At 28.0% G+C, this 23,412-nt stretch overlaps 4 protein-coding genes across 4 annotated transcripts; 2 read left to right on the plus strand and 2 right to left on the minus strand.

The window, feature by feature from the left end:
* The first annotated feature begins 198 nt into the window (after positions 1-198).
* Positions 199-3,130, plus strand: LOC122511030 (RNA 3'-terminal phosphate cyclase). Its single transcript, XM_043626024.1, has 7 exons — positions 199-448; positions 1,333-1,450; positions 1,552-1,873; positions 1,994-2,135; positions 2,290-2,429; positions 2,510-2,660; positions 2,762-3,130. Exons 1-7 carry the CDS (start codon positions 407-409, stop codon positions 2,975-2,977), a joined length of 1,131 nt encoding a protein of 376 aa, XP_043481959.1. The 5' UTR covers positions 199-406; the 3' UTR covers positions 2,978-3,130.
* A 192-nt stretch (positions 3,131-3,322) lies between these two features.
* On the minus strand, positions 3,323-7,418 carry LOC122511021 (GDP-Man:Man(3)GlcNAc(2)-PP-Dol alpha-1,2-mannosyltransferase). The gene is made up of 8 exons (XM_043626017.1): positions 7,280-7,418; positions 6,039-6,269; positions 5,695-5,927; positions 5,090-5,307; positions 4,446-4,727; positions 4,119-4,378; positions 3,917-4,051; positions 3,323-3,783 (listed from the first exon to the last, which is right to left on the minus strand). The coding sequence occupies exons 2-8, from the start codon at positions 6,242-6,244 to the stop codon at positions 3,696-3,698; spliced, it is 1,422 nt and encodes a 473-aa protein (XP_043481952.1). The 5' UTR covers positions 6,245-6,269; positions 7,280-7,418; the 3' UTR covers positions 3,323-3,695.
* A 397-nt stretch (positions 7,419-7,815) lies between these two features.
* LOC122511035 (N-acetyltransferase family 8 member 3-like) lies at positions 7,816-9,735 on the plus strand. Its single transcript, XM_043626035.1, has 2 exons — positions 7,816-8,282; positions 8,909-9,735. Exons 1-2 carry the CDS (start codon positions 7,984-7,986, stop codon positions 9,399-9,401), a joined length of 792 nt encoding a protein of 263 aa, XP_043481970.1. The 5' UTR covers positions 7,816-7,983; the 3' UTR covers positions 9,402-9,735.
* A 1,985-nt stretch (positions 9,736-11,720) lies between these two features.
* Positions 11,721-22,678, minus strand: LOC122511000 (RNA-binding protein 26). The gene is made up of 8 exons (XM_043625978.1): positions 22,471-22,678; positions 21,367-21,485; positions 20,722-21,013; positions 20,474-20,635; positions 19,103-19,470; positions 18,731-18,979; positions 13,997-15,543; positions 11,721-12,177 (listed from the first exon to the last, which is right to left on the minus strand). Exons 1-8 carry the CDS (start codon positions 22,527-22,529, stop codon positions 12,097-12,099), a joined length of 2,877 nt encoding a protein of 958 aa, XP_043481913.1. The 5' UTR covers positions 22,530-22,678; the 3' UTR covers positions 11,721-12,096.
* Positions 22,679-23,412: the final 734 nt, after the last annotated feature.

Here is a 23,412-nt window from a genome sequence, read left to right on the forward strand (position 1 = left end):
GTATTTATTTAAATTAATGATTTCATTTTCTTATAATTAATGAATGAATATCACAAAATTAGGTTATTTTGCAGGTTAACTTTGAATTCATATTTTATTTATTATTTCATATCATTTAATACTGTTATCAATTTATAATACTCAATCTAGTCATCCTTTACAAATTATAATAATTTTTTTTTTTTTACAATTTTCCAGTAAATTGTGTTTTTTTTAAATATTGCGCATGTCACACCTGACTAACGAGTTTATGCATCTACCGTGCAGAATCTGTTCAGTTTGAAACTACACCTTTTTTTTATCGAAAATGACACTTCTTAGTCCTATGTACTTCATGACTGTAACCTCAGCTTTTTTGTATTGAAATTTGTTGATATTGTTTACATAGATTTCTTAATAATAAATAATGTCTAGTTTATTACGCATTGATGGTAGTTTAGGGGAAGGAGTAAGTTATTTTATATTATTTACTGTCGAGATAATGTTAAAACGAACTCTGATTTACAAACTTGTAAATGTATTCATATAATTTTAATTTTTATTATAGTAAGATAGCCGGTTGCCTTTAATAATTGTTCAAGAGATAATTATAAGTATATTAATTTTACCATTTACTCACTTTAAAAAATAAATAAAAGAGAAAATGGGGAAAAAATCTTTCCGAAATGTCAATTATATCGGCAAAAATAGCGCGGCAACATTTGAAAATAATATTGGTGATTAAAATTAAAATGTCATTTTTGATCCTGCTAACTTTGATTTTTCGATGTTGGAATTTAAATTTTATAATTGACTAGAATTTATGATGGACAAAAATAATAGTTGTCGAGTGGATGGAAGAAAATTTTAATTTTTATTAAACGACAGGCAGAAGTTATAAGAAATTTTCTGTTTACGTTTATTCTTTTCTCAAATAAATTCTTCTTATACTTTAAATAGTGGAAATATTTTGTAAAAATTAATGTTTAAACATGACTTAAAAAATATTTCTAATGAGTTTTGCTATAAATTATAAACTTTCGATGAGCAAGAAAACATAAGAACATTGAGTGACACCACTGATATTTTTGAAAGATTTCACTGGCAATTTTTATTTCTGAATGATGAGAATAAAATCAGATTATAAATCACAATCCATTATCAAATCTTCATTACCTGAATTTTGAGGGACACCACTGACATTTTGCTTCATTTCTCAATTTCTAAATAGACTTTATTTTTGAGTTCAAATCAGGGAAGTCGGGGAATTTCATTAAAAATCGGAAATTTCTAGAAATTTATAAAAAAAAATAAAAATTTTAACTACAAAAGGCAATTTTTTTATTCATTTAGGGAGGCCAGGTATTGAGAATAGCTCTCAGTTTGAGTGCACTGTATTCAATTCCAATTGAAATTGATGGCATTCGTGCAGGTCGTCCAAAACCTGGTCTGGCTGCTCAACATTTAAAAGGTTAATTTTAAAATGTATATACGTATTCATATTACCTAAGACCCTAAGATATTTCAATATCAATATTGACGGATTCTGAAAATTGTTTATGTAACATTTAGGAGTCGAACTCGTGAAGGAATTGTGTAACGCGAATGTGACTGGAGCTCATATTGGTTCAACACGGTTACAGTTTCGTCCGGGCCCCTTGCAGGGGAGACTAAAGGAATACATTGCAGACACAAAAACAGCAGGTTGCATCTGTCTACTGGCACAAGTGGCACTTCCTTGTGCCCTTTTTGCTCCTTCCTCCAGCCCAATAAACTTAATTTTAAAAGGCGGGACAAATGTTCCCATGGGACCCCACATTGAATATCTCACAGAGGTTTTTAAACCAATTCTTAACAAATTTGGAGCTGATTTCGACTTCTCTGTGATAAAAAGGTAAATTGAACTCACTAAAACTAAAGTGAAGTTTTAGCTAAAACTGAAGCTAAAAGTTTTTTGTTAGTTAAAGAGTGAGGATTTATTTTATAAATAATAAGTATAAATTTATACTTCAAGGGGATATTATCCAGCAGGAGGTGGAGAGTTTCATTTAAAAATAAAACCTGTGAAAAATCTAAATGCCATTACGTTAACAGATGCAGGATATCCTGTTAAGATCACTGGTTGGTCTTATGTCGCGGGAGTTGTTCCTCTAAACGTATGTTTTCTAGAATGTATTAAAGTAGTTAGAGAGAAATAGTTGCGAATTCGAAAAAATGAAGGTAATTGCAACCTTTTATAAAAATAAAAGGTTGCAAGCAGGAAACTGCTTCTTCGTTAAAATTACTCAAAGAAATTTCTTTTAATTTCAGGAAGGTCACAAAATGGCTAATAATGCTAAAGTAGTTATGACACAAGGATTATCGAAACGTGATATTACTGTTCCACCCACTGATATTCTAGTGTACAAAGAGGATAGAGAAGCTGCCGTTGGTCATGGATCCGGAATAAAGTAATAAAAACACATTTTCCTCGTAAGAATTCAAAATTTGTGAGAATTTTCACTAAATCTAAATTTTGTGCAATTTTCAGTATTGTTTGCACGACCAGTACGGGTTGTATTTTTGGTGGTTCAGGACTTGGATCAAAGAAGGAACAAACTTGTCCTGGAACAGAAGCTGCGAATCAGATTTTGAAACCAATTTTATCAAACTCGTGTGTTGATGAACATTCCCAAGATCAGGTATACTATTTAGAGGAAAGATTTTCTTTTGTTGTAGTTTTTTTTATAAAATATATAAAAATCCATTTACATTCATAAACTTATTGTTTTCATCTAAACAGATAATTATTCTGATGGCCCTTGCGAAAGGAACTTCAAGAATAAACATAGGCAAAAGAGAATTAACATGCCATACGGAGACTGCCATGAAGATAGCCGAAATTATGTTAGGAGACAAAGGCTTGCGTTTTAATGTATTTAAAAGTGATGATAAAAATGATGATTCCTATATTTTAGAATGTAATGGTGTTGGCCTAGTGAATGAATTTTTAAAATAAAGTTAATGAATAACAAACAAAAAATCGTGTTTGTAAGTTGATGAACCTTTTCAAATAAGTTTGCCAAAAAAATTTCTTCTCGAAGTTCGAAACAAAAATCAAATTTCAAAATAAATGTGATTTCGGTCATTTATTTTTTGGACTTCGCACCCAATAATTAATTTTAAAAAAGTAGCTTCCAAACTAAAAAAAGTTCACAAAACTTACCGACAATTCCATTCTATATTTTCTTTTCCTGACTTTTTCTTAATTTTCATCAAAAATATTTACTTTTCTTATCCTGCTTATAAATATAACTATTATTTACTCATAATTTTCATAAAATTGCAACTCTGACAACAACAATTTGGTAAATCTGTTTATTTACCGGTTAAAGTGCACAGAATTTTAAATTACATGTAGATGCTGTACACAAATTTATATGAGAATATAGAAATTATGCACATTTACCAGTAAATGTACACACTGACCATTTTTGAAGCTACACACACTCGCACACAAATATATACAAATTTTTTTCTTTCACAATATTTTGTAAACCATTTGCATACATTATTCTCAAAAATAAAAAAAAACACTATTACAGGCAAACTTTAGTAAAAGTCTTGAAAAATATATTGTCTTCAGCTCTCATTGAATAAAATTTTACTCTCACAATAAAAAACATATTTAATAATCTATACAATACTTGTATAGAATTTAATTTCGAAATATCACTCTACTCTTGTTTTGGTCTAAAAAATGGTTCCACTGCTCGTAGAAAATCTTTTTCAAAATTTTCGGTGGAGAAACGACTGACAGAGGCTCTGAAAAATTATTTAGAAGTACTTATTTATTTATTATTTTGAATCATTTAGAAAATTATTTAATTATTTAATTATTATTTAATAATTTATGCGGTTGGAGTTTTAAAAAAAGTTGAAAAAGTAAAATTACTACCTTGCTGCTTGTCTGATGGCGTCTCTTTCTGTTGGATGCATGTTGATAACGTCTGATATAATTTTTGCATATTCTTCTGGCTGGGATGCTAGGAAACCGGTTTGGCTGGTGATTTGTGTCTCTATGATATCGGCCCTGAAAGTATTAACTGTTAAAAAAAATGCTATTTTTTTGGAGAAAATAATTTTGTAAATTTACGAACTTTGGACCGCCTGAGCCGTGAGCAATCATAATAAGACCAGCAGCCATACATTCGACGACACTAATTCCAAAATGTTCGTTCCACATGGCATGGAGGCCAATCATTCCTTTCTGCAATTCTAAAATCAATTCAGAATAAGGAATGTTCAATTTGAATTCTACACTATCTTCCAGGGCTAAGTGCTTTGATAAATCTTGCATATCTTTCACGCGAGTTTCATCTTCGGAATTTCGACAGGAGCCGATAAATATTAATCGGATCTAAAAGAAATTAGACAATTCTTAGAAATCAATCGTTTCAGCGAAATAGAAATATTTTTTCACTAACCTTTTCCCAAACATCTTCACTGACAATAGATCTTAATTCATACATAGTTCTTAACATAAGAGGATGATCCTTCTCCGGTCTAAATTGTCCTAGTGAAATAATACGAATGTAATCCTTCTTATCGTCGTCTTGCAATGGCAATTTTGTTAAATGCTCCACGTCACACGGAGGATAAACGCGATGCGTTTTTAACGGACACTTCCAAATTGAATTGATATGACCCTCAGTCCAGGAGGAATTTACCATTATACTGTCGGCTCTTCTTCCAACAAATCCATACAACTGTAAATATTGAAAATGTTAATTTCTCGAGAACCAGACTTTGCACTCGATAATTAATTTTAAAATAGTAGCAAAAAGTTGCTTTCAAACTAAAAAAAAAGTAGCTATCGAAAAATTAAACTTGACGACCAAAAAAACTCGTTTTCGTCACTTAACAAAACTGACAAATATTCTACTCTATACTTTTTTTTCCTAATTTTCACCAAAAATATTTACTTCTTACTTATCCTGATAATAAATTCATTTCCTGCAACGAATTTTATTATTTATGAAAGAATTTAAATATTTAGAAAAATAATTTAATTCTTGCCAAGAATTTTATAAAAATCACTCAGTACTGTTAAATAAAGAAATATATTTACCAATGCAAATAGTTTATAATAAATCATCTTTCCTGCTGACAAAAACGGATTTCTTGCAATGGCGCGTCTGTTATTGTGAGAAACTGCTCTGCGGTAAATATGCCTCAACATGTCCGTGGAGATTGTTGGATAGTGAGTATAAGAACCAACAATGCAACCACCGAGATACTTAAAAATTGGATATGTAAATGCATAACCCATCGTATCAATATAAATATCTGAAATTTAATTGAATTCTTTAACTATTTCTGAAATTCAAAAGCTCATTACTTTTTTTCTATTTTACCAAATTGGAAGGTCAAACTCAATTCTGATAGGGTTTTTTGTGCTCTTTAATAATAGTTTAAGGTTAAAAAGGTTTTTTTAAATATTAGAAAAAAATTGTTAAATTAAAAGTTTATTTAATTTTTTGAGACCTTCGGGCACGATTCTTTTTAATATTTATCCTGTTAATCGAAAGCTTGTCTTTTTTACTACAAAAACCTAAAAGGTTTGGTATTCTTAAAAATACAGGAGATAGAATTTAGTATTTTTAATTTACTTTCAAATGATCTATTAATCTTTTCAATCAATAATCCGATAATATTATTGTGAATATTTCATACCTGGCTGTAAGGCATTTAAAGCTTCCAATCCAAGCCACATTGATCCTAAACTTTGTCCTAAAAGTGTGAAGTAAGGATATGTTTCAGCTTCAACCCATCTTCTTCTATGTAGATAGATAAATTCAATTCCAGGTTCTAATTTAATTTCAAAACTTTTTTCTACTTTCCGTAATATTTGTTCGGGATCCACGTCTAAATCTCCAGTATAAATAGCTATGTGTGCATTTGGATGCCTGTTTCAAAGAGAATGAATTTTAAAATTTAAAATTTTGTTTTATAATTAAATAGTTAATATTAATTAAATCGTAGTGAATTAATTCTGAATTCTGATTTTTTTTTCTTACTTATTTTGGATGATTTTTACCGCAGCCCACAAAACTCTTTCGCCACCTCCTCCAGAGTTACAATAAGGATGAAAAACACCAATGACTGGACCCGAATGAGGATTCTCCGATTTTTTCTTGGCGAAAACTCTTTTCCAATATAAGAGTACGAGTGGGAAAAATACTAGAATAAGTACTACCTTACATAAGGCGAAACAGCAGAACATTTTTACAGTGGTAAAAATTTATGTCCTGAAAAAGGCGTAAAATTGTATAAAAATCATTTATTAACTAATTAATTATTATTTTTAAAAATTGTAATAAAATTCCTTATAAGATTTCAATTATTTTCAACACCTACAATTTTAACAATTCAATTGTTTTCGTAAACAATAAAATTCTTCCATAGAATTCAATTGTTTACAAAAATTCACTAAAATACTGTGCAACAATATTAAATTAATTCAAATTGAAAATTATAAGTGATAAAAATGATAACAATTACTTTTCAAAAATGTTATTTTTAAGATTAAAAAAATTTACTCATTAACACAAAACTGAAAAATAAAATAAATTATTCTTGCAAAGATAATATTGCAAAATTGATTCTCTAAATCTGAATAAGTAAAATTTTAAATTAATAGAGAAAAAATTAACATGAAATTTCTAAAAATTAATTTTTTTAATCCTACATAGAACATGACAATAAAATAAACAAAATCTATTTTTTCTTATAAAAAAAATAACATTTAATAATACATATTGACAAATGGAAAAAATATTTTGTTTGTGGAAATTTTATTATTAATTTTAATTTTATTATTATTTTTTTTATTATAGTGAAAAAATAGTATAGCTATTTTAATTCTCATTTTATTGAGAGAACATTGAATTAATATTCCATGTTCTCTCAAATTCTTCAAAGAAAAATTTTTTTTACTTGAATATCAACAATATTTCAAAGAGAAGATTATATTCTGCAAATATACAATGAATATTTGTTTCATATAGGTTACGTTATTTCTTTTAAAATTTATAAATTATAGGAAATGTTAGAAAAATTGAAATTAAAGTCACTCTCGCATGTGAAAAAGTGATTATAATATCATCATAGTATATCATCAGTATATACCTATATACATCATTCATTGACACTTAGCAAATAAAAACAAATATTGGTGTCAGTCCACGTAGTACATATGTCAACAAACTTTGAAAACAAATTTCTTAAACAATTAAATAAAAATTAAATATTTTATTACCTGTTATTAAATATATATAAATTATAGAACAATTTTTATTAATTTCATAACAAAATTAATTCACAATTTTTCTTAAAAATTAACTATTATTATTATTAAAATTATAACAGAAACAAAGTGAAACCTCTGAAATGTGAAACTTTTGAAGAAGGCATGAAATAAATTATGAGAAGGGAAACAACAATCAAGAGAGTATGACATTTAATGTCATTCTACAATAGCTACGCAAAAATCTCATGAGTGCAAGAGAGATAGTCAGATAGCACTATCTCTCTTGCACTTGTGATATCACCCTATGGTTGAGTTCACAATAGCACTCTTAGTCTTAGGCTGGAGTCCCATGATAGCGTTTTGCGTTACGTTTTGTAACCAGGCCATGAGTGTGAGAGAGATACAGATATATGTTTGCTCTATTTGCACTCATGGCCTAGTTACAAAACGCAACGCAAAACGCTACCATGGGACTCCAGCCTTAGGTTGAGTCTACAATATGGCCGTAGCCTTACATGCATTGTGAACTCACCCTTAAACACACAAAAATATTTCAGCGTGGCAACTGGCAGAAGACAAAATAAAGTTAAGCAAAACAATGATCTTGGATCATATGTTGATGTCAATTGATAGTAATAGAGAAAATTGAAAAAAAACAAGCAAATATTGAGAACAGTATTATTTATTATGCACAGTATTTTTTTTCTTCAAAAATGAGTCACATAATTGTAATAAGAAGTTATAAGCCCGGCGATGAATTAAATTGTCGCCATATAATAAAGGAGGGCGTAATGTCATCGATGAATGCAGCATTTTTAGGAAATGTTGTCAAGGAATTTACTTTTCAAATGATGATTCTTGTTGCTGCAGTTTTATTCATTTTCTTTGGTTTACCATTTTTAATTTGTTTCACTGCAATTCCGGCCGTTATTTTCTTCACGTATTTAGCATCATTTATTGCGCACACTACAAAAGTTATGGAAGTTTATCAGGAAATTGATAATATATCGAGGTAATTAATTGTTTATTTTTGGTTCTCTAAGAAAAAAAATTACACCCTGAATGTAATTGCAAATTACTGATACACAGCGTTGTCGGGAAAACTGGAATACTCGTTACCAACTTGTGAAAAATAATTGCAAAAAGTCCACATATTTTAAGCGGCCAATAGTAAATCAGAGAAATCTGTTGGAATATTCAAAATATTTCATTTAATTTCAATTTATTCTTATGTAAAATATTCTTCCCTATGAACACAATTACTAAAAAGATTTTTGAGCAAAAAGACGTGGGGTTTTTGAGTAAATTCAATTACTTCAAAAGTTACAATACTTTAAACATTTTTCTCTCTAAATTTTCCAGAAGTGAAGTTTACGACTTTCAAACTTAAAATCTTTGTAACTTTGAAAAAAAAAATTCAGCAAAATAAGAAAATATGTGCCTAAAATTCTTTATAAAAAAATATTTTGAAGGCGAAAATGAATTTCAATATCAATGTTTAGCCTTCCTGATTTAAAATGAATTCAGTAATTTATTTGTTACTTCTGACGAATTTCTATTTTTACTTCTAATTTTCAAAATGAAATTAATTTGAAGTATTCGTTTCTGACGTCTATTTAATATTAAAATTTTCAATAGATTGTACATGTCGAATGCATTTTCCTGCTTTTGGATTGCCGAAGCCTATGAGCCGTTTATAATGACTCGAAATCCAAAAGATGTGCATTATACAATAATGTCTGAACATCAGTTTCGAACGTCAAATATCGATGTCTCTTCACAAGCGAAGAGAATCGTTGGTACCATTGGATTAACCAAGAGTCGCAATATCGAAAAAGGTGCCTGGATTAAGCGACTTTGTGTTCACAAAAAGTATAGAAGAAAAGGTATTGCCACGTATCTTTTAAATGCCGCTGTTCAATTTTCCATTAAACAAGGTTACAGTTGTGCAAATATCGTCGCTTCCGAGTACACTGAGGGCGGAAGAGAATTATGTCTGAATAAGGGATTCGAATTACAACAAATATACAACAAACCGGTTGTAGGAACACTCATTACGACTTTAATGTTTGAACTGTCGTATACAATTAAAAATGATGACTTTTATGGAAATTCACGAAAATACGACTGAATTGGTTTACTTTATACAGTAATTATTCTAAAGTTTTTAATGAATATTGAGCAGACGGACAAAATAAACTTTTGATAAGAAATTTGTGTTTTTAAATTTATATCCTGCTCACTTGATGTCTACTACATTATTTCTTTATAAATAGGTAAAAATTATTAAATGATTTATTTTTTTTATCAAGTGATGCAAAAAGTTGGAAGAAGAGATATATTTACGTTGTTTATATTATAAAATGTAAAGTAATACAAATTTTATACAAATTAAAGTGTACTATAAACTTTATGTAGACCAATGCCTTTAATGTATACATTAAATTTTACTTTTTTATATTATATACATAAATGTTGACTTTACTAAACCCTTATTCTTCTTTTATTAACATTTTCTAAAAATGTATTAAATATTTACTAGCAATGTTTGAAATATTTAAATGCAAAAATTTTAGTGAAAATAAATGTTTAAAGTTTGCATTTAAATATACCAAACACAGACTTCGCACTCGATAATTAATGTTTTTAAAAATAGCAAAAAGTAGATATCGAAAAATTAAACTTAACGAACAAAAAACATCGTTTTAGACACTTCACAAAACTGATAAAAATTCCATTCCATATTTTTTATTTTCCTGACTTTTTTCTAATTTTCATCAAACATATTTACTTTTTTCTTATCCTTCTAATAAATTAAATTCCTGCAACGTAACTAATTTTATGCAAATATTACAATTTATTAAAATAATAGAATTTCGAAGGAGAAATTTATTATTTTTAAAAATAATTGAAGTCCTGCTATGAATTTTATTATTTATGAAAATAATTGAATTATTGCGAAAAATTTTAATAAAATGTTTAAAAAGAATTGAATTTCTGTGAAAAATTATTATTTTTGAATATAATTGAATTCTTCATAAGTATTTTATAAACATTGTTTTAAATAACAAATTTTTTTTCGAAATATAATAAATATTATGAAAATTGTATTTTAAATCATTGAATTCTTGTGGAAAATTTTATTTTTGAAAATAGTTGAATTTTTCTATTAATTAATTTAAAATAGTATTAAAAATAATTGAAATTCTTCGATGAATTTTAATATTTATGAAAATAATTGAATTCTTGCTTAGAATTTTATTAAAAAATTTTTTAAATAATTAAATGTCTATGAAAAATGTTATTATTAGTGAAAGTAATTCAATTATTGTGAAAAATTGTATAAAAATTTTATTATTTAGGAAAATAATTAAATTTTGGATGAATTTTTTTAAAAATAATTCAATTGTTTTGCGAAATTTTATGAAAATACTAGATATTGAAAATAGTTGAATTTCGAATATTTTTTTGAAAATAATTCAATGGTTTTAAAGAATTTGATTATAATTTTTACGAAAAGTTTTTTGATTTTTAGTATTATCGAATTTAAGGTAGTTTAAATTTTAAAAAACAGAAATAGTAGCTTTTAGTGACTGAAATCTAAAAAAAGTACCTAAATAATAGCAGAACGTAAAAAAGTGGTAAATAATAGTTTTTAGTAGATGAATGCGCAGCCTGCAAACATTGCAGTAAATATTCCATAAACTCTGCAAAAAGGTGATAAACCTATAGATACGCGGTTCTTTTATTAGAATTACAAAAAAACTGAAAATTGATTTTTCGAACGATAGGTCACTTTTTAACTGTCCAGGTAATGTTGTTGAATCATTAGCTTTCTTGATTTTGACAAAAATGTTGTTTATTTTTATTAATTTATTCATACATTTACGAGCTCATAGCCCATTTTATACAAAAATAGTAATTAACAAAAAAAAACTACAAACTAAGAAAACAAAAAAAAAAAACAGCGGTAACAAAAAGAAAGAGTATAATGCAATACTATTATTTTTGTCGAAGATATTTTACTTGTTACACAGTTTTTCAACAAAGCAATAAAAAATAAAATTTAAATCTTTTTAAAAGATATTTGCCTCTGTAAATTTAATTTAACTCACTGGCTACTCAGAAGACATTTATAAAAAAAACAACTATAGAAATTATGGCGTTGTAGTAGACAAATGGTTCTAATAAATTACTTTTTGACAACAGTAGATAATAATTTATTTCCTTCAGTAAATTAATTTTTCAAAAAAATTTTTTCCCACAAAATTCTTAAATTTCATTTTAGTTCGAAAATCAGGAACATCTAAGCGACAAATTATAGAATGGCATCCTTCAATTCTAGAAAGTTGTGTTTAAAATAGAAATCATAGCAAAATAATTAATAATTCAATTGTAAATTTTCAACAAAAAGTATAGGTTTAGGATACTTAAATAACAAGAGTGATAATTCCCATACAAAACATAGTGATTTTATTCTACACATAATGGGATAATTTCGTTTACTAGTTTTTTAAAACTTGTATAATTCAAGACTTGTTCAATTTCGCTGAGGCGCATTGTGACATTGTTATTTGTATTTAATTTTATCTTTTTTTTTGTCATTCTTTTTTGCGCATTGTATTTAAAGTATAACAAATATTATAACACACATAATAACCGTTGATGAATGCACAACGTGGTTTTGGATCTCATTTTGTAAATTCCAGTAAATTTATGCCTGGTGCTGTAATACCTAATAAGTCGAGTGCACACCGATAAGTCCAGAATGAAATCCTTATTTTGGAAGTAAAACTGAACTTCTGTCACCCAACAAGCTGAATCTGCTATCGTCGCCAGCTACGTGTTTCACTATCTTCATCTTCCTCTTCCTCGTTTTCATCTAAAAGAAGATCCTCCGCTGCTCCCTAGAAATTTCAGCAACAATTTTACATATTAGTATTGACCAATGTGGTCAACACGTGATAGTAAATTCATGTAGTTTGTACATGATAATTAGAAATTACCATAAAAAAATCTGGTATAAGAGTATATAACAAATTTTTTGCCGAATTTTAAGTTACATTTTGTCTTAAAAGGTTAAGTCTAGTGGTAGTTTTAAAATTCAATGCTTCTGAAAATAAAATTTATGTAAATATACGGTAAAAGAAATCGGAGTAACATGAATACTGCGGTGAAAATCATTTATTGCTTTAAAAGCATAGTTTCTATACATTATTTATATTTCAATTTTTTATGTAATAACATTAAAGAAAAGGAATCAGACTTCATTTTTTAAAAAATGTTAATGTTTATTTTTACATTCTGCACCAATTTTCTTTAAAAAAAAATAAAATTGACAAAATTTGTCTTATTTAACGGTGAAGAATTTTTATACATATATGTGACTGTCCACGAGAAAACAAGGCTTATGTCCAAAAAATGAATTTTGATTTTTTTATGGTAATCGACAGATTTTATGTTGCTTTTTCAAATGCAAAAGTCAAAAGTTAAAAATATCAATTACTTTCGACAATATATCGTTTTAAAGATGGGTATGTTAAGCGTAGTTAACCTCAATCGTAGTACTTCAATCGCTCGCCCTGTGAAATTCACGTTTGGGAGCTAAGCCTTGTTTTCTCGTGGACAGTCACATATAATTATGTATTAACTATTCCTAACTTCGTTTATATTTAGCGGTTCGGCTCTAAATTTTATTGAAAATCCAGGGCTCGAACCAGTAAAAGTATTTAAAAATACGAACTTTACAAACCAAAAATTAAAAATTACGGACCAATTACAAAAATCATATTCAATTATTATTTTCATGCATTTTTAACTACAATTATTCTTCTTTAAATCGATTGTTTTTAATAATTTTCGAAAAAGTTCTTTAACAATTTTCAAATTTATTTGTTTACAATTCAATTTTACAAAAATTCAATTATTCGTAATTCTTCAATTAAATATATATTAGTAAATAAAAACTTAAAATAATATAAAAAAAATTCAATTAAATTTTAAAAAAATTAATTCCACAATATTGTTAACATAAAGAATGTTATTAATAAATTATTAAACTTTTAAATAAGTAAAGTATTTTTAAAGAGCACAAAAATATTGAAGCTAAATGCCATAAAAGAAAAGAAAAAATGTTGAATTTTAAGAAATTCGGTTTTTCGAATTTTTGATAATAATTTTTGACAATTTTAGATTTTTTTACAAAAAGATAGAGACTATTAAATAGGTAAAGTGTTTTTGAAGAGTTTAAAAATAATGAAGCTAAATGCCATAAAAGAGAAGAAAAAATCGGTTGTTTCTATCATTAGATATTAATTTATTGTTAAATATGTCAGTTACCATATTTTTGTCTCTAGAAAGCACATATAAAATTAGTAAAAAGTCAGGGAATTATTTTCTCAATCCTTGTTAGACACCCTGAAGAAGAATTTTATTATTTATGACAATAATTGAATTTTGGAGAAGAACTTTATTATTCATGAAAATAAATAAATTTAAGAGAATAATTTTATTATAAATTTTATTATAAAATGTTTTGGAAAATTTATGAAGAGAAAAAACTACGGTTTATTTCGTGAAGAAATAATTCTTTTAGTAAATATTATTTCGGTATTTTTTCAAGGACCTTAATTTTTGTCAAATACTGTTCGTTAATTGTTTCCTTAGGTCGAAATAATGAGAAATTATTTATTTACAAAGTGAATATTATTTAAAGACATGACATACCTCTAGATCAATTTCATCTTCGGGAGTCTTTTGTAATTGTTCAGAACGTCCTGAGAGATTGATAGTTGTGCCAGCATTACTGGCAGCAACGCCGCGATGTAAATGATGTCCGGAAACCCAAGTCACAGATAATAATCGATCCTGAAAGGTGCGACCCTTAACTAATGCAACCTCTGCCTCCTTTCTTGACTTGAAATTAATTACTATAGATGGTGTAGCATCATCTACTATTTGATTGACTACTTCCCCAAATTGCTTGAAGTGGGTTAATACTTCCACTTTCTCTTCCGTTTCATATCCAGAGACTAGAAGACTTGTCGGTCTATGATCCACTGACACATGTGTAAAACTACCTCGACCACGACCTCTAAATGCTGCACTGTGATTCCCACGTGTTCCTCTCGCCGCCCTCGAACCTCGTCCAACTCCCGAGCCGGAATTCAATCCCAGGGCTGCGGCCTGAACTCGCAGTTCATTCAGCCTCTTCTGCAACTCGGCTGCGTCTTGTCCTTCTTGCTGAGCGTTCATCAAGTCCAGTTCGGCGTCTAAGATTTCTTTCTGAGCCTGTTCTCGGGACTTGGGCTGAGGCTTAGTCGAAGTACTTTGTCCATTCGCAGCTAAATCGTTGCGGAGATTGTCGATAGATTGTTGCATTGTTTTTATAGTCGCCATAATCGCGTCTTTTTGTTCGGGATTCTTCTCAGCTCGTTCGATCAAAGCGCGTATTTCGGTCAATTGTTTGTCCAGCAATTCTTGTTTCCTCTTGCGCAAATCCGCCGTGAGTTTCAAAGCCTCCTTACGCTTCTCCTCCTGCTTCTTCTTGAGTGTCTCCTTGGCAGCGAGAATCTCCTGTGTCTTCTTAATGGCAAGAACTTTTTCCTCTCGTGTTGTAGATTGAACTGTCGCTTTAGGGGACACGGGAACTAAAGGTTGACTTGGAATTATCTCCTCGGCCGAGCGACGAGTTGGGACATATTCAGTTTCTTCAGCCTTGACGGGAATCGCCAGGGAGTCTCCCAGTCTTTCTTTCACGGATGGACGACAACTTACTGGTGGTACATTTTCAATGGTTGAATTATTACTCGAGTTACTATTATGCCAAAAGACCTTAATAAATCTATTGTTCAATACAGCCTCTGTACTTCTGTAGGCGGCTTTTGCCTCGGAGGGCATTTGAAAGGTCACCAGCGCTGCCTCTGGATCGCCGCTGAAATTCACTTGAATATTTACAATTTTTCCAAATTTCGAAAAGTGGTTATTTAACTGGGTAATATTGTTCATACTCCGGGGAACTTTTTTCAATTCGAGGGAACAATTTGCAGGATTGTGTAATGCGCGCTGTTTTGGTCCAAGACGATTAATGTCAAATGCTTGCTTGCGTTTCAGTGGATTTGTTTGGGGATGAATAATTTCTCCAGGATTGGAGTGTGGAATAACGGGAACACTAATCAGTTCACGTTGTCCACGACCGTATAAGCCACCGGGAGGTGGGGGATGTCTGCCCCACGTCATTCGAGGTTCCATGCTCGGTGCATCGGGATTATATTCTGAAAGTGGAAAATAAACAAATTAATTACGATAAAGAGCAGGCTTCGTACTCGATAATTAATTTTTACAAAGTATCAAAAAGTAACTTCAAGACTGAAAAAAGTACATAGCCATCGAAAACGTAAATTTGACGACACAGTTTTATCATAGTTTTTAAATAAAATTAAATTCAAAAGTAGAATATTTTTTTTTTTATAAATATTTAAATACCTATTTATTTTTTCACAGGAATTAAAATATTTAAAATAATTTCAATCTAAAGCCTTTTTGAAATTTAACGATTTCTAAAAATTACAATTGAAATTCTTCCAAAATTCAATCATATTTTTCATTGGGATTCATTGGGATCATTACTTGAAAAAAATAATAAATTAATAATTTTTCAAGATATTATTTGTTTTACAACAATTAAAATTTTCAATGATTTCAATATAAAAGCTTTTTGAAATGTAACTACTTCTAAAAATCCATACTAAAAAGCATTTAATATTCAATTATAATCTAAAATTTGAACTGAAATTTAATTTTAAATCAATTCTTATTAAAAAGATCAACAAGAATTCAATTGTTAAATACTGAAACAAATAATTGATGGAAGAATTGTTTATTTCTCAAAATTGAATTCTCATAAAAAATGTTATCAACAAATTTTTAAATAATTGAATTCTTTCGACGAATTTTATTAAATTTTTTTATAAAAATTGCATTTTTCAATGACTGTATTTAAAATTGTATCAAAAAAAATTTAAATTCTCCAATGAGTCAATTATTTTCATAAATAATAAAATTCTTTTTAGAAATTAAATTATTTTTATGAACAATATAAAATGATTTATTATTTATAACAATAATTAAATTCTTCAAAAGAATTTTATTATTTATGAAAATAATTTAATCCTTGAGAAGAATTTTATTATTTATGAAACTAATTGAATATTTGCAAAGAATATTGTTAAAATTTTTTAAATAATTGAATTCCAGTGAACAATTTTATAAAATTTTTTTAAATAATTGATTTTTTTCGAAAAATTTTATACAAATTTAATTTTAAATAATTGAATTTTTATGAAGTTTTTATTATTTATAACAATAATTGAATGTTTGCGTAGAACTTTATCAACATTTTTTAAAAATAATTGAATTGTTCTGGTAAATTTTATGAAAACAGTAGATATTGAAAATCATTGAATTGCGAAAATTTTTTGAAAATAATTCAATTTTTGTCAAGAATTTTATTAAAATTTTTGAAAATAATTAAATTCTTGCAACGAATTTTATTAAATTTTTTAAATAATTGAATCCGTATGGAAAATTTTATTATTTGCAAAAATAATTGAAATCTTGCGAAGGATTTTATTTAAATTTTTAAGAATAATTGAATTTTTCAAGAAATTTATTTAAAATTGTATTAAAAAGACTTGAAGTCCTGCGATAAGATTTATTAGGGTAGAGTGGGGTAAAAAAGCCACATTTTTACTTGTGATGCTGTAAAATCTGTATTTAAAATTTTTTTCTCAAATTTCCAATTGTTATTGAAAGTTTAGTTATTAAGCTTGAACATTCTTGACGAAAATAATTTTTATCTCATGAAAGGACTAAGTTATAAGAGTTTTACGAAAGCACTGCAAGTGGCTTTTTTGCACCACCTGGTGGGGTGAAAAAGCCACCCTACGATTTTAGCAAAACATGTTATCAATTTAGGTATTTTTATAGTTTTCCTTTATTTATATGATAAATAGTCTTATTTGAAAAATATTTTAATAATTATGAAAGAGTTTTTAGCAAGCAAAATTGAAAATTATATTAAGTTTACCTGTTTTCGATTTGCACTGCCAATTTTTCGTACCTTTTTTAGAAGTTCTCTTTAAGTTTCACCACAGATAACATATTTCGTTGCAACCGTTTATTCATTGTTTATTTTTTAAATGCACTTTGAACTACTTTTTCGTCGTGTTTAATCTATTTTATTAAATAAACACGAGAAATTTTGTAAAATAAGAAGGTTAGTTTAAATAGAAAACAAGTGAATTTCACAAAATATTCAATGGATTTTTTGCCCTGGCTTTTTTACACCCAAGACCAGTTATTAAAAAAAGCAAAAATAAATTGTTAATTCAGTTCAATTTCCAAAAATTAACATTGTATACGTTTTCGGTATACTTTTCTCCTTATGTACAAACATTTACTTTTATTATTCGTTCACTTAATCAGGTTGTAATATGTTTGAAAAGTTCACTAAAATGTTTTCAAAAAAGCAACAAAAAATTAAAATTACAATAAAAACAATATTAATCTAGGTACAACATTCAAATTAGATTCAAAAGTTGCGTATTACCTAATAGTATTTATATTCTAAACAGCTGATAAATCGGCTTAATAGTTTTTAAATAAAACTCAAATGGCTTTTTTACACCATGGCTTTTTTACCCCACTCTACCCTATTTATGTAAAAATAATTTAATTCTTGCTACGAATTTTACTAAAATTTTTTAAAATAATTTAATTCATGCGAAGAATTTTATGAAAATCTTTTAAAATAATTGATTTATTTCCAAAAGTTTTATGAAAATAGTGTTTTAAATAATTAAATTTATGTGAAAATTTTATTATTTATGAAAATAATTGAATGTTTACAAAGACTTTTGTATGAAATTATTTTTATAATAATTTAATTCTTTTGGGAATTTCTTTCATTAAAATAGTAGATATTGAAAATTATTGAATTTTGTAATTTTTCTTTTGAAGATAATTGAATTGTTCGAAAGAATTTTATTAAAATTTGTTAAATTGTTTTTAACGAATTTTATTGGAATTTTTAAAAGTAATCAAATTCATGCGAAGAATTTTATAAAAATCTATTTAAATAGTTGATATTTTTCTAAAAGTTTTATGAAAATATGTTTTAAATAATTGAATGTTTGTAAAGAATTTTGTATGAAATTTTTTGTTAAATAATTTAATTCTTTTCGGAATTTTTTTTATGAAAATAGTAGATAAATTCTGAAAAAAAGGCAAAAATAGCTTTTAGTATCACAAATTTAAAGAAAGTATTCAAACAGTAGCAAATCGTAAAAAAGTAGTAAATAGTAGGTTTTAGTAGAGTTTTTAAAAGTTTCGTTTTTAAAAAGTCTCATCTTTACAATAGTATTATTATTAAAAAAAATGAAATTATTGCAAGAAGCTTACCCATGTTTGAATGATGCTGATTTCTTAAATGAGGAGCAGGTAAACTCGCTAAGGGAATATGAGGATGAGAACCAGTGCCATTTGGTCCTGGTGGTGGTTCCGAAACGACAGAAACTGGAACAGCACCCGGAACCGGTCCAGCATGCTGACCAAAGTTTAGAACCCGACTGAGTGCCACGTCCTCTAAAACTACTGGATCGGTTCCGTGATCATAAGGACAAAGATCTCCTCGCATGCAGTATCCCTTTTCTATAAGAAAAAAAATATTAGGAGTGAAAACATTTTCTTTATAGTTTCTTTAAAGACTTGAAAATTTTAATTTATATTTATTATATTTAAATGAAAGGTAGTAAATAGTTAATTTTTTCTCACCATCAAAATCACGACAACGTCGCTTCAATGGGAATGAAGAAATTTGATTGTTGGGAATATTGACAGCAGCGGCCACAACACTTTGTATGGATTGACTAGTCGTAGACAGTCTCATGTCTACATCGCCATGATTACTATCTTGAGTTGGCGTTCCTCCACCCGGACTGTTGTCCAAACGTTCATTCCTACTGAGATCAGGTCTGTCTAATCGGTCCAATTTTTTGCGCTCCAGGGATCGAGATCTGGATCTCGACCTAGACCTCAACGGCGTGGGAGATCTATTTCGAAATCTAGCTCTGTGATCCCGAAGATCAAGTCCTTCGCGTATTCGTGATCGTAAAGGTGACGTACTTCGACTTCTACTTCGCCTGGAAAACAAACATGATCAGTTCAAGTTTCAATCAGTTTTGGGGTTTTTATCAAAATGTGTCAAGAGACTGAAGATGGGTTTAAATAATTGTTCCTGTATTTTCATTTTTTCACAAGGTAAAGAGAGCGGAGAAACGAAAATGTTTGATAAGATCTTATTTAATTTACGTTGACTCAGTAATAAGTTTATCACAAAAAAGACCACGAAAGCAAAGTACTGGAGTAGAAAAAACTAAGTAATAATTTTATTATTAAAATATTTTGAAATATTTTTTTGGAAGTTCGGACTTATTCTGTATTATCGAGTCGCTGTACATTTGTAAAACGATTTCTACATTTCCTGGTTCAACTATTATCTCTTGCAATTATATCATCCTTGGCATCATTTAACCAACCTTTGCCAACTTTTAGTGGAGAATCTATAATATTTGTTTTTTTTACATGCTTTTATATTTACCGATACTTCGAATATATCTACATATTTCCACAACCTACTATCCATTATACATTTATTACATAAACAGGGTTGCCACAAAAATTTTATTTTGTTTTTTCCTAACTTTTCCTCGATTTTCAGACCAAATTTTGACTTTTCCCCTAAAGAATATTCTGATTTACTCTAAAAATGATTATAGATATTAAAAAAAATTATCCAATACATTTATTTACGAAATTCCTTAATTGTAAAATTATTCGAAAACATCAATAACTTCTTTTTTTAAATAAATATTTAATCAAAATTAATTTTCCATAGGAATTAAAATTTTCAAAAATTTTATTTATACCTATAGATGATTGTAATTTTAAAGATAATTTTTTATATTTTCGTTTGAAAACGATTTTAAATGAAGAAAAACTCGTTTATTTTTTATTAAAAAAATGTGAAAATTAAGTAAAAACTTAAGGAATATTTAGAATTTGAGATGAACTTTCAGTTTTTCTTTAAAGTTTTCTCCAATTTTCTCGTAAAATTCTTTTTTTTTCAATATAATATTGACTCACCTTCTATCATGTCGTCTGATACTCATAGGAGGAGACTTATTCCTCCAAGGTCGACTCCTGTCTCGTTCCCTATCACGGCGAATGTGTTCTCTACTCCTAGACCGCCGCCTGTCTCTTTCCCATGATCTGGAACGAGACCTGGTTCTGGATCGTATACGTCCACTGGAAAAAAATTGTACCAATTGTCATGAAACAAATACTAAAAATTAAAAATAAAAATTGATCATAAGAGAAGAACGTTAACTAACCGACTTCTTGGTCGCTTCTCCTTATCCCTATCTTCCTTTTCGGATTCGGATTTTCTGTTCTCCCGCTTGACAACAGGGGCGGAACCATTTACTTGTGCTACGAGAGTAGGACTGTCAGCCTTTGGAACAACTGGAACTGGATCTTCAGCCGGTTTTTCATCAACTGTTGGTGGTACTGGAGGATTAACTGCAGTTGGTGTTGCACTCCCTTCTGGATCAGCTTTTGGCACAGGCAGCACATACTCTTGAGTTTCCAAGGTTTTGAATAGTAATTCTACAAAATTGTTTGTTTCTGCAAGAGAAAATATTTACTCGTAAGTTTTCAATTTTACATTCAAATTACATTTCATTATTGAATTCTTGCAAAGCATTTTATCAAACAATTTGAAAATATATATAAAATATTTATATATATAAAAATATAGTTGAATTCTTGCGAAGAATTTTTTTAAAATTGTTGAAAAATCCTGATTAAATTCTATTGAAGAATTTCTTTAAATTCTTTTAAAATAATGAAGTTTTATTATTTTTTTATATTATTATTTATATTATTATTATTATTATTATTTATATTATTCTTTTATTAAAAATAATAATAAAAAAATTATAGAATTCAGTGGAAATTATTATTAATTATAATACAACCTTGCTGCAAAAATACATCCAGTTGTTCAACCATGCCACCTCGCAACTCATCAAGAGTTTTGTCTTTTTTGACCAAAGCGTAAACATATTTGGCTAGAGCAGCAGGATCTGCATCGCATCTGAAAGAAAATTTAAAATTACAACTTTTTATGTACGAAAACAATTAAAAACTATTTTTTCGTTTTCTTAATTTATTAATTTTCAGTCATCACGACCGATCTTTAAAAATAAATAAAAATTTTATTTTCAGATTTTATTAATTAAAAATAATTCGTTTGCTGAAAATATTTATTCACATGGTATTAATTAATTAAAAAGTTTCCTTAAAATATTTATACTTTTTAGTTGAAAATTATAAATCAAATTTTACGACATTAAAAAGAAAATATTTACTTGGAAAAATAATTTTTATATACAATATTTTTAATTTATTAACATTAAAACTTTTTCTAAATAAATAAATAAAGATAAAAAATAAATAAAAAGTTTTTAAAATTAATTGAAAGAAAAATTCCCAAGTAATTACTTTTTTTTTATTTTATAAATAAAAATAAGATTTAGTTTCACAAATCATTGTTATTAGTGCTATTTTTAATTTTTCGAAGCAATCATGAATTTTCCATCAATTATTAAAAAATAACTGGAATAAATTTTGATATTCACTCTATTATTTTCGACTCCGAAAATTTTCCATCTTGCCCCCTGGGGGGTTTAAGAGATCCCCCACTATTGACACCAGTAAGAAAAAAAACTCGGATAAAAAATACAAAATACGAAAATTTCGATAAAAAATGTTCATATTGTCAACTTTTTAATATTTTCTTTTTAAATATTTTTATATACATATTGATCGAGTGCGTTTGATCTAACGTTGTTCGCTCCTATTAACCAACTGCTTGAAAACAAAATTAGAATTTTTTTTTCTTGAGAAAAAAAAAGTGAAAATAATTCTTTTGCCTCGCGACACATGGAAAATAATCAGAATTCAATATTCGTGAATATCATTTTAAGAATGGACGATTAATCGTGACACATGCACATCCATTTACATTACAAATTACATACGCATACATTTAAAACTATGGCACAAGCTGGCCTACTTACAATGGTTCCAAAACTGCAGTTAGCCATGCTTTAAATAGATCAGGATTGTCTATAATCATTTTCAATTAATCGCTGTCCTTAAACATACGGGAAAATGCAATAAGGACTTGTTAAATGTACAATTTTTAAACGGAACAGACACTTCCTTCAGACAGTCGCCATTTTTGGGATTAAATCTTCACACTGACGACCACTGTATTAAAAAAACACAAGATCTACAAAACGCAGGGCGAAATGATACCATAGAGATAGGAACTGCTGAGAGAAGAAAGAGTGCGTGAACGCGGGCCGCGGGCAAATGTATAATGGTGAATCTACAATTCAAAGCGGAGCTACATTCGCGGACAATATTTTATATTTCAAAAAAATAAAAATAATCTCCTATCCTGAAACTGAAACACAATCGTAATCGTAAAAAAAGAGTTAAAAAAAAAAAAAATATCGTTTTCTTACTCATAATAACAAAATCCTTTTCTTAAGGATTTTATATCAGTCCGAACTCTTCAGCAGAAAACGTAAAAAAAAGCGGTTTGTTTTATGCGGCTCCCACACGAACCGATACACGTATTATAAAATAGAAAATAGTACAATTAAACATTTAGTTTACTAATCTAGATATTAAAATTATATTTCATTTTTGTTTTTCTCTACAAAAATACATTTTATTAGTTTAAAATGTTTTTTGAAAAAATTATAAAAAATAATTTTTGGCCCATGGGGGGGGGGATCGAACCCGCGGCCTTCGCATTATTAGCACGACGCTCTAACTTTTTTTTTGAGATAAATTGTTTATTTATTTTCAGATCAGTAATACATTTCTTAGGTATAAACAATATTACAAAAATAACCTTGTACAATATTTTTAAATTGGTATTGCAAGTTGTCCTTGTCTCGTACCAAGATCAATAGTTTTTTTTGTTGTGTGTGATAATATTTAACAAT

This window comes from Leptopilina heterotoma, unplaced genomic scaffold, assembly GCF_015476425.1.
Source record: "Leptopilina heterotoma isolate Lh14 unplaced genomic scaffold, ASM1547642v1 Lhet_8, whole genome shotgun sequence".
Taxonomy (NCBI): Eukaryota; Metazoa; Arthropoda; class Insecta; order Hymenoptera; family Figitidae; genus Leptopilina; species Leptopilina heterotoma.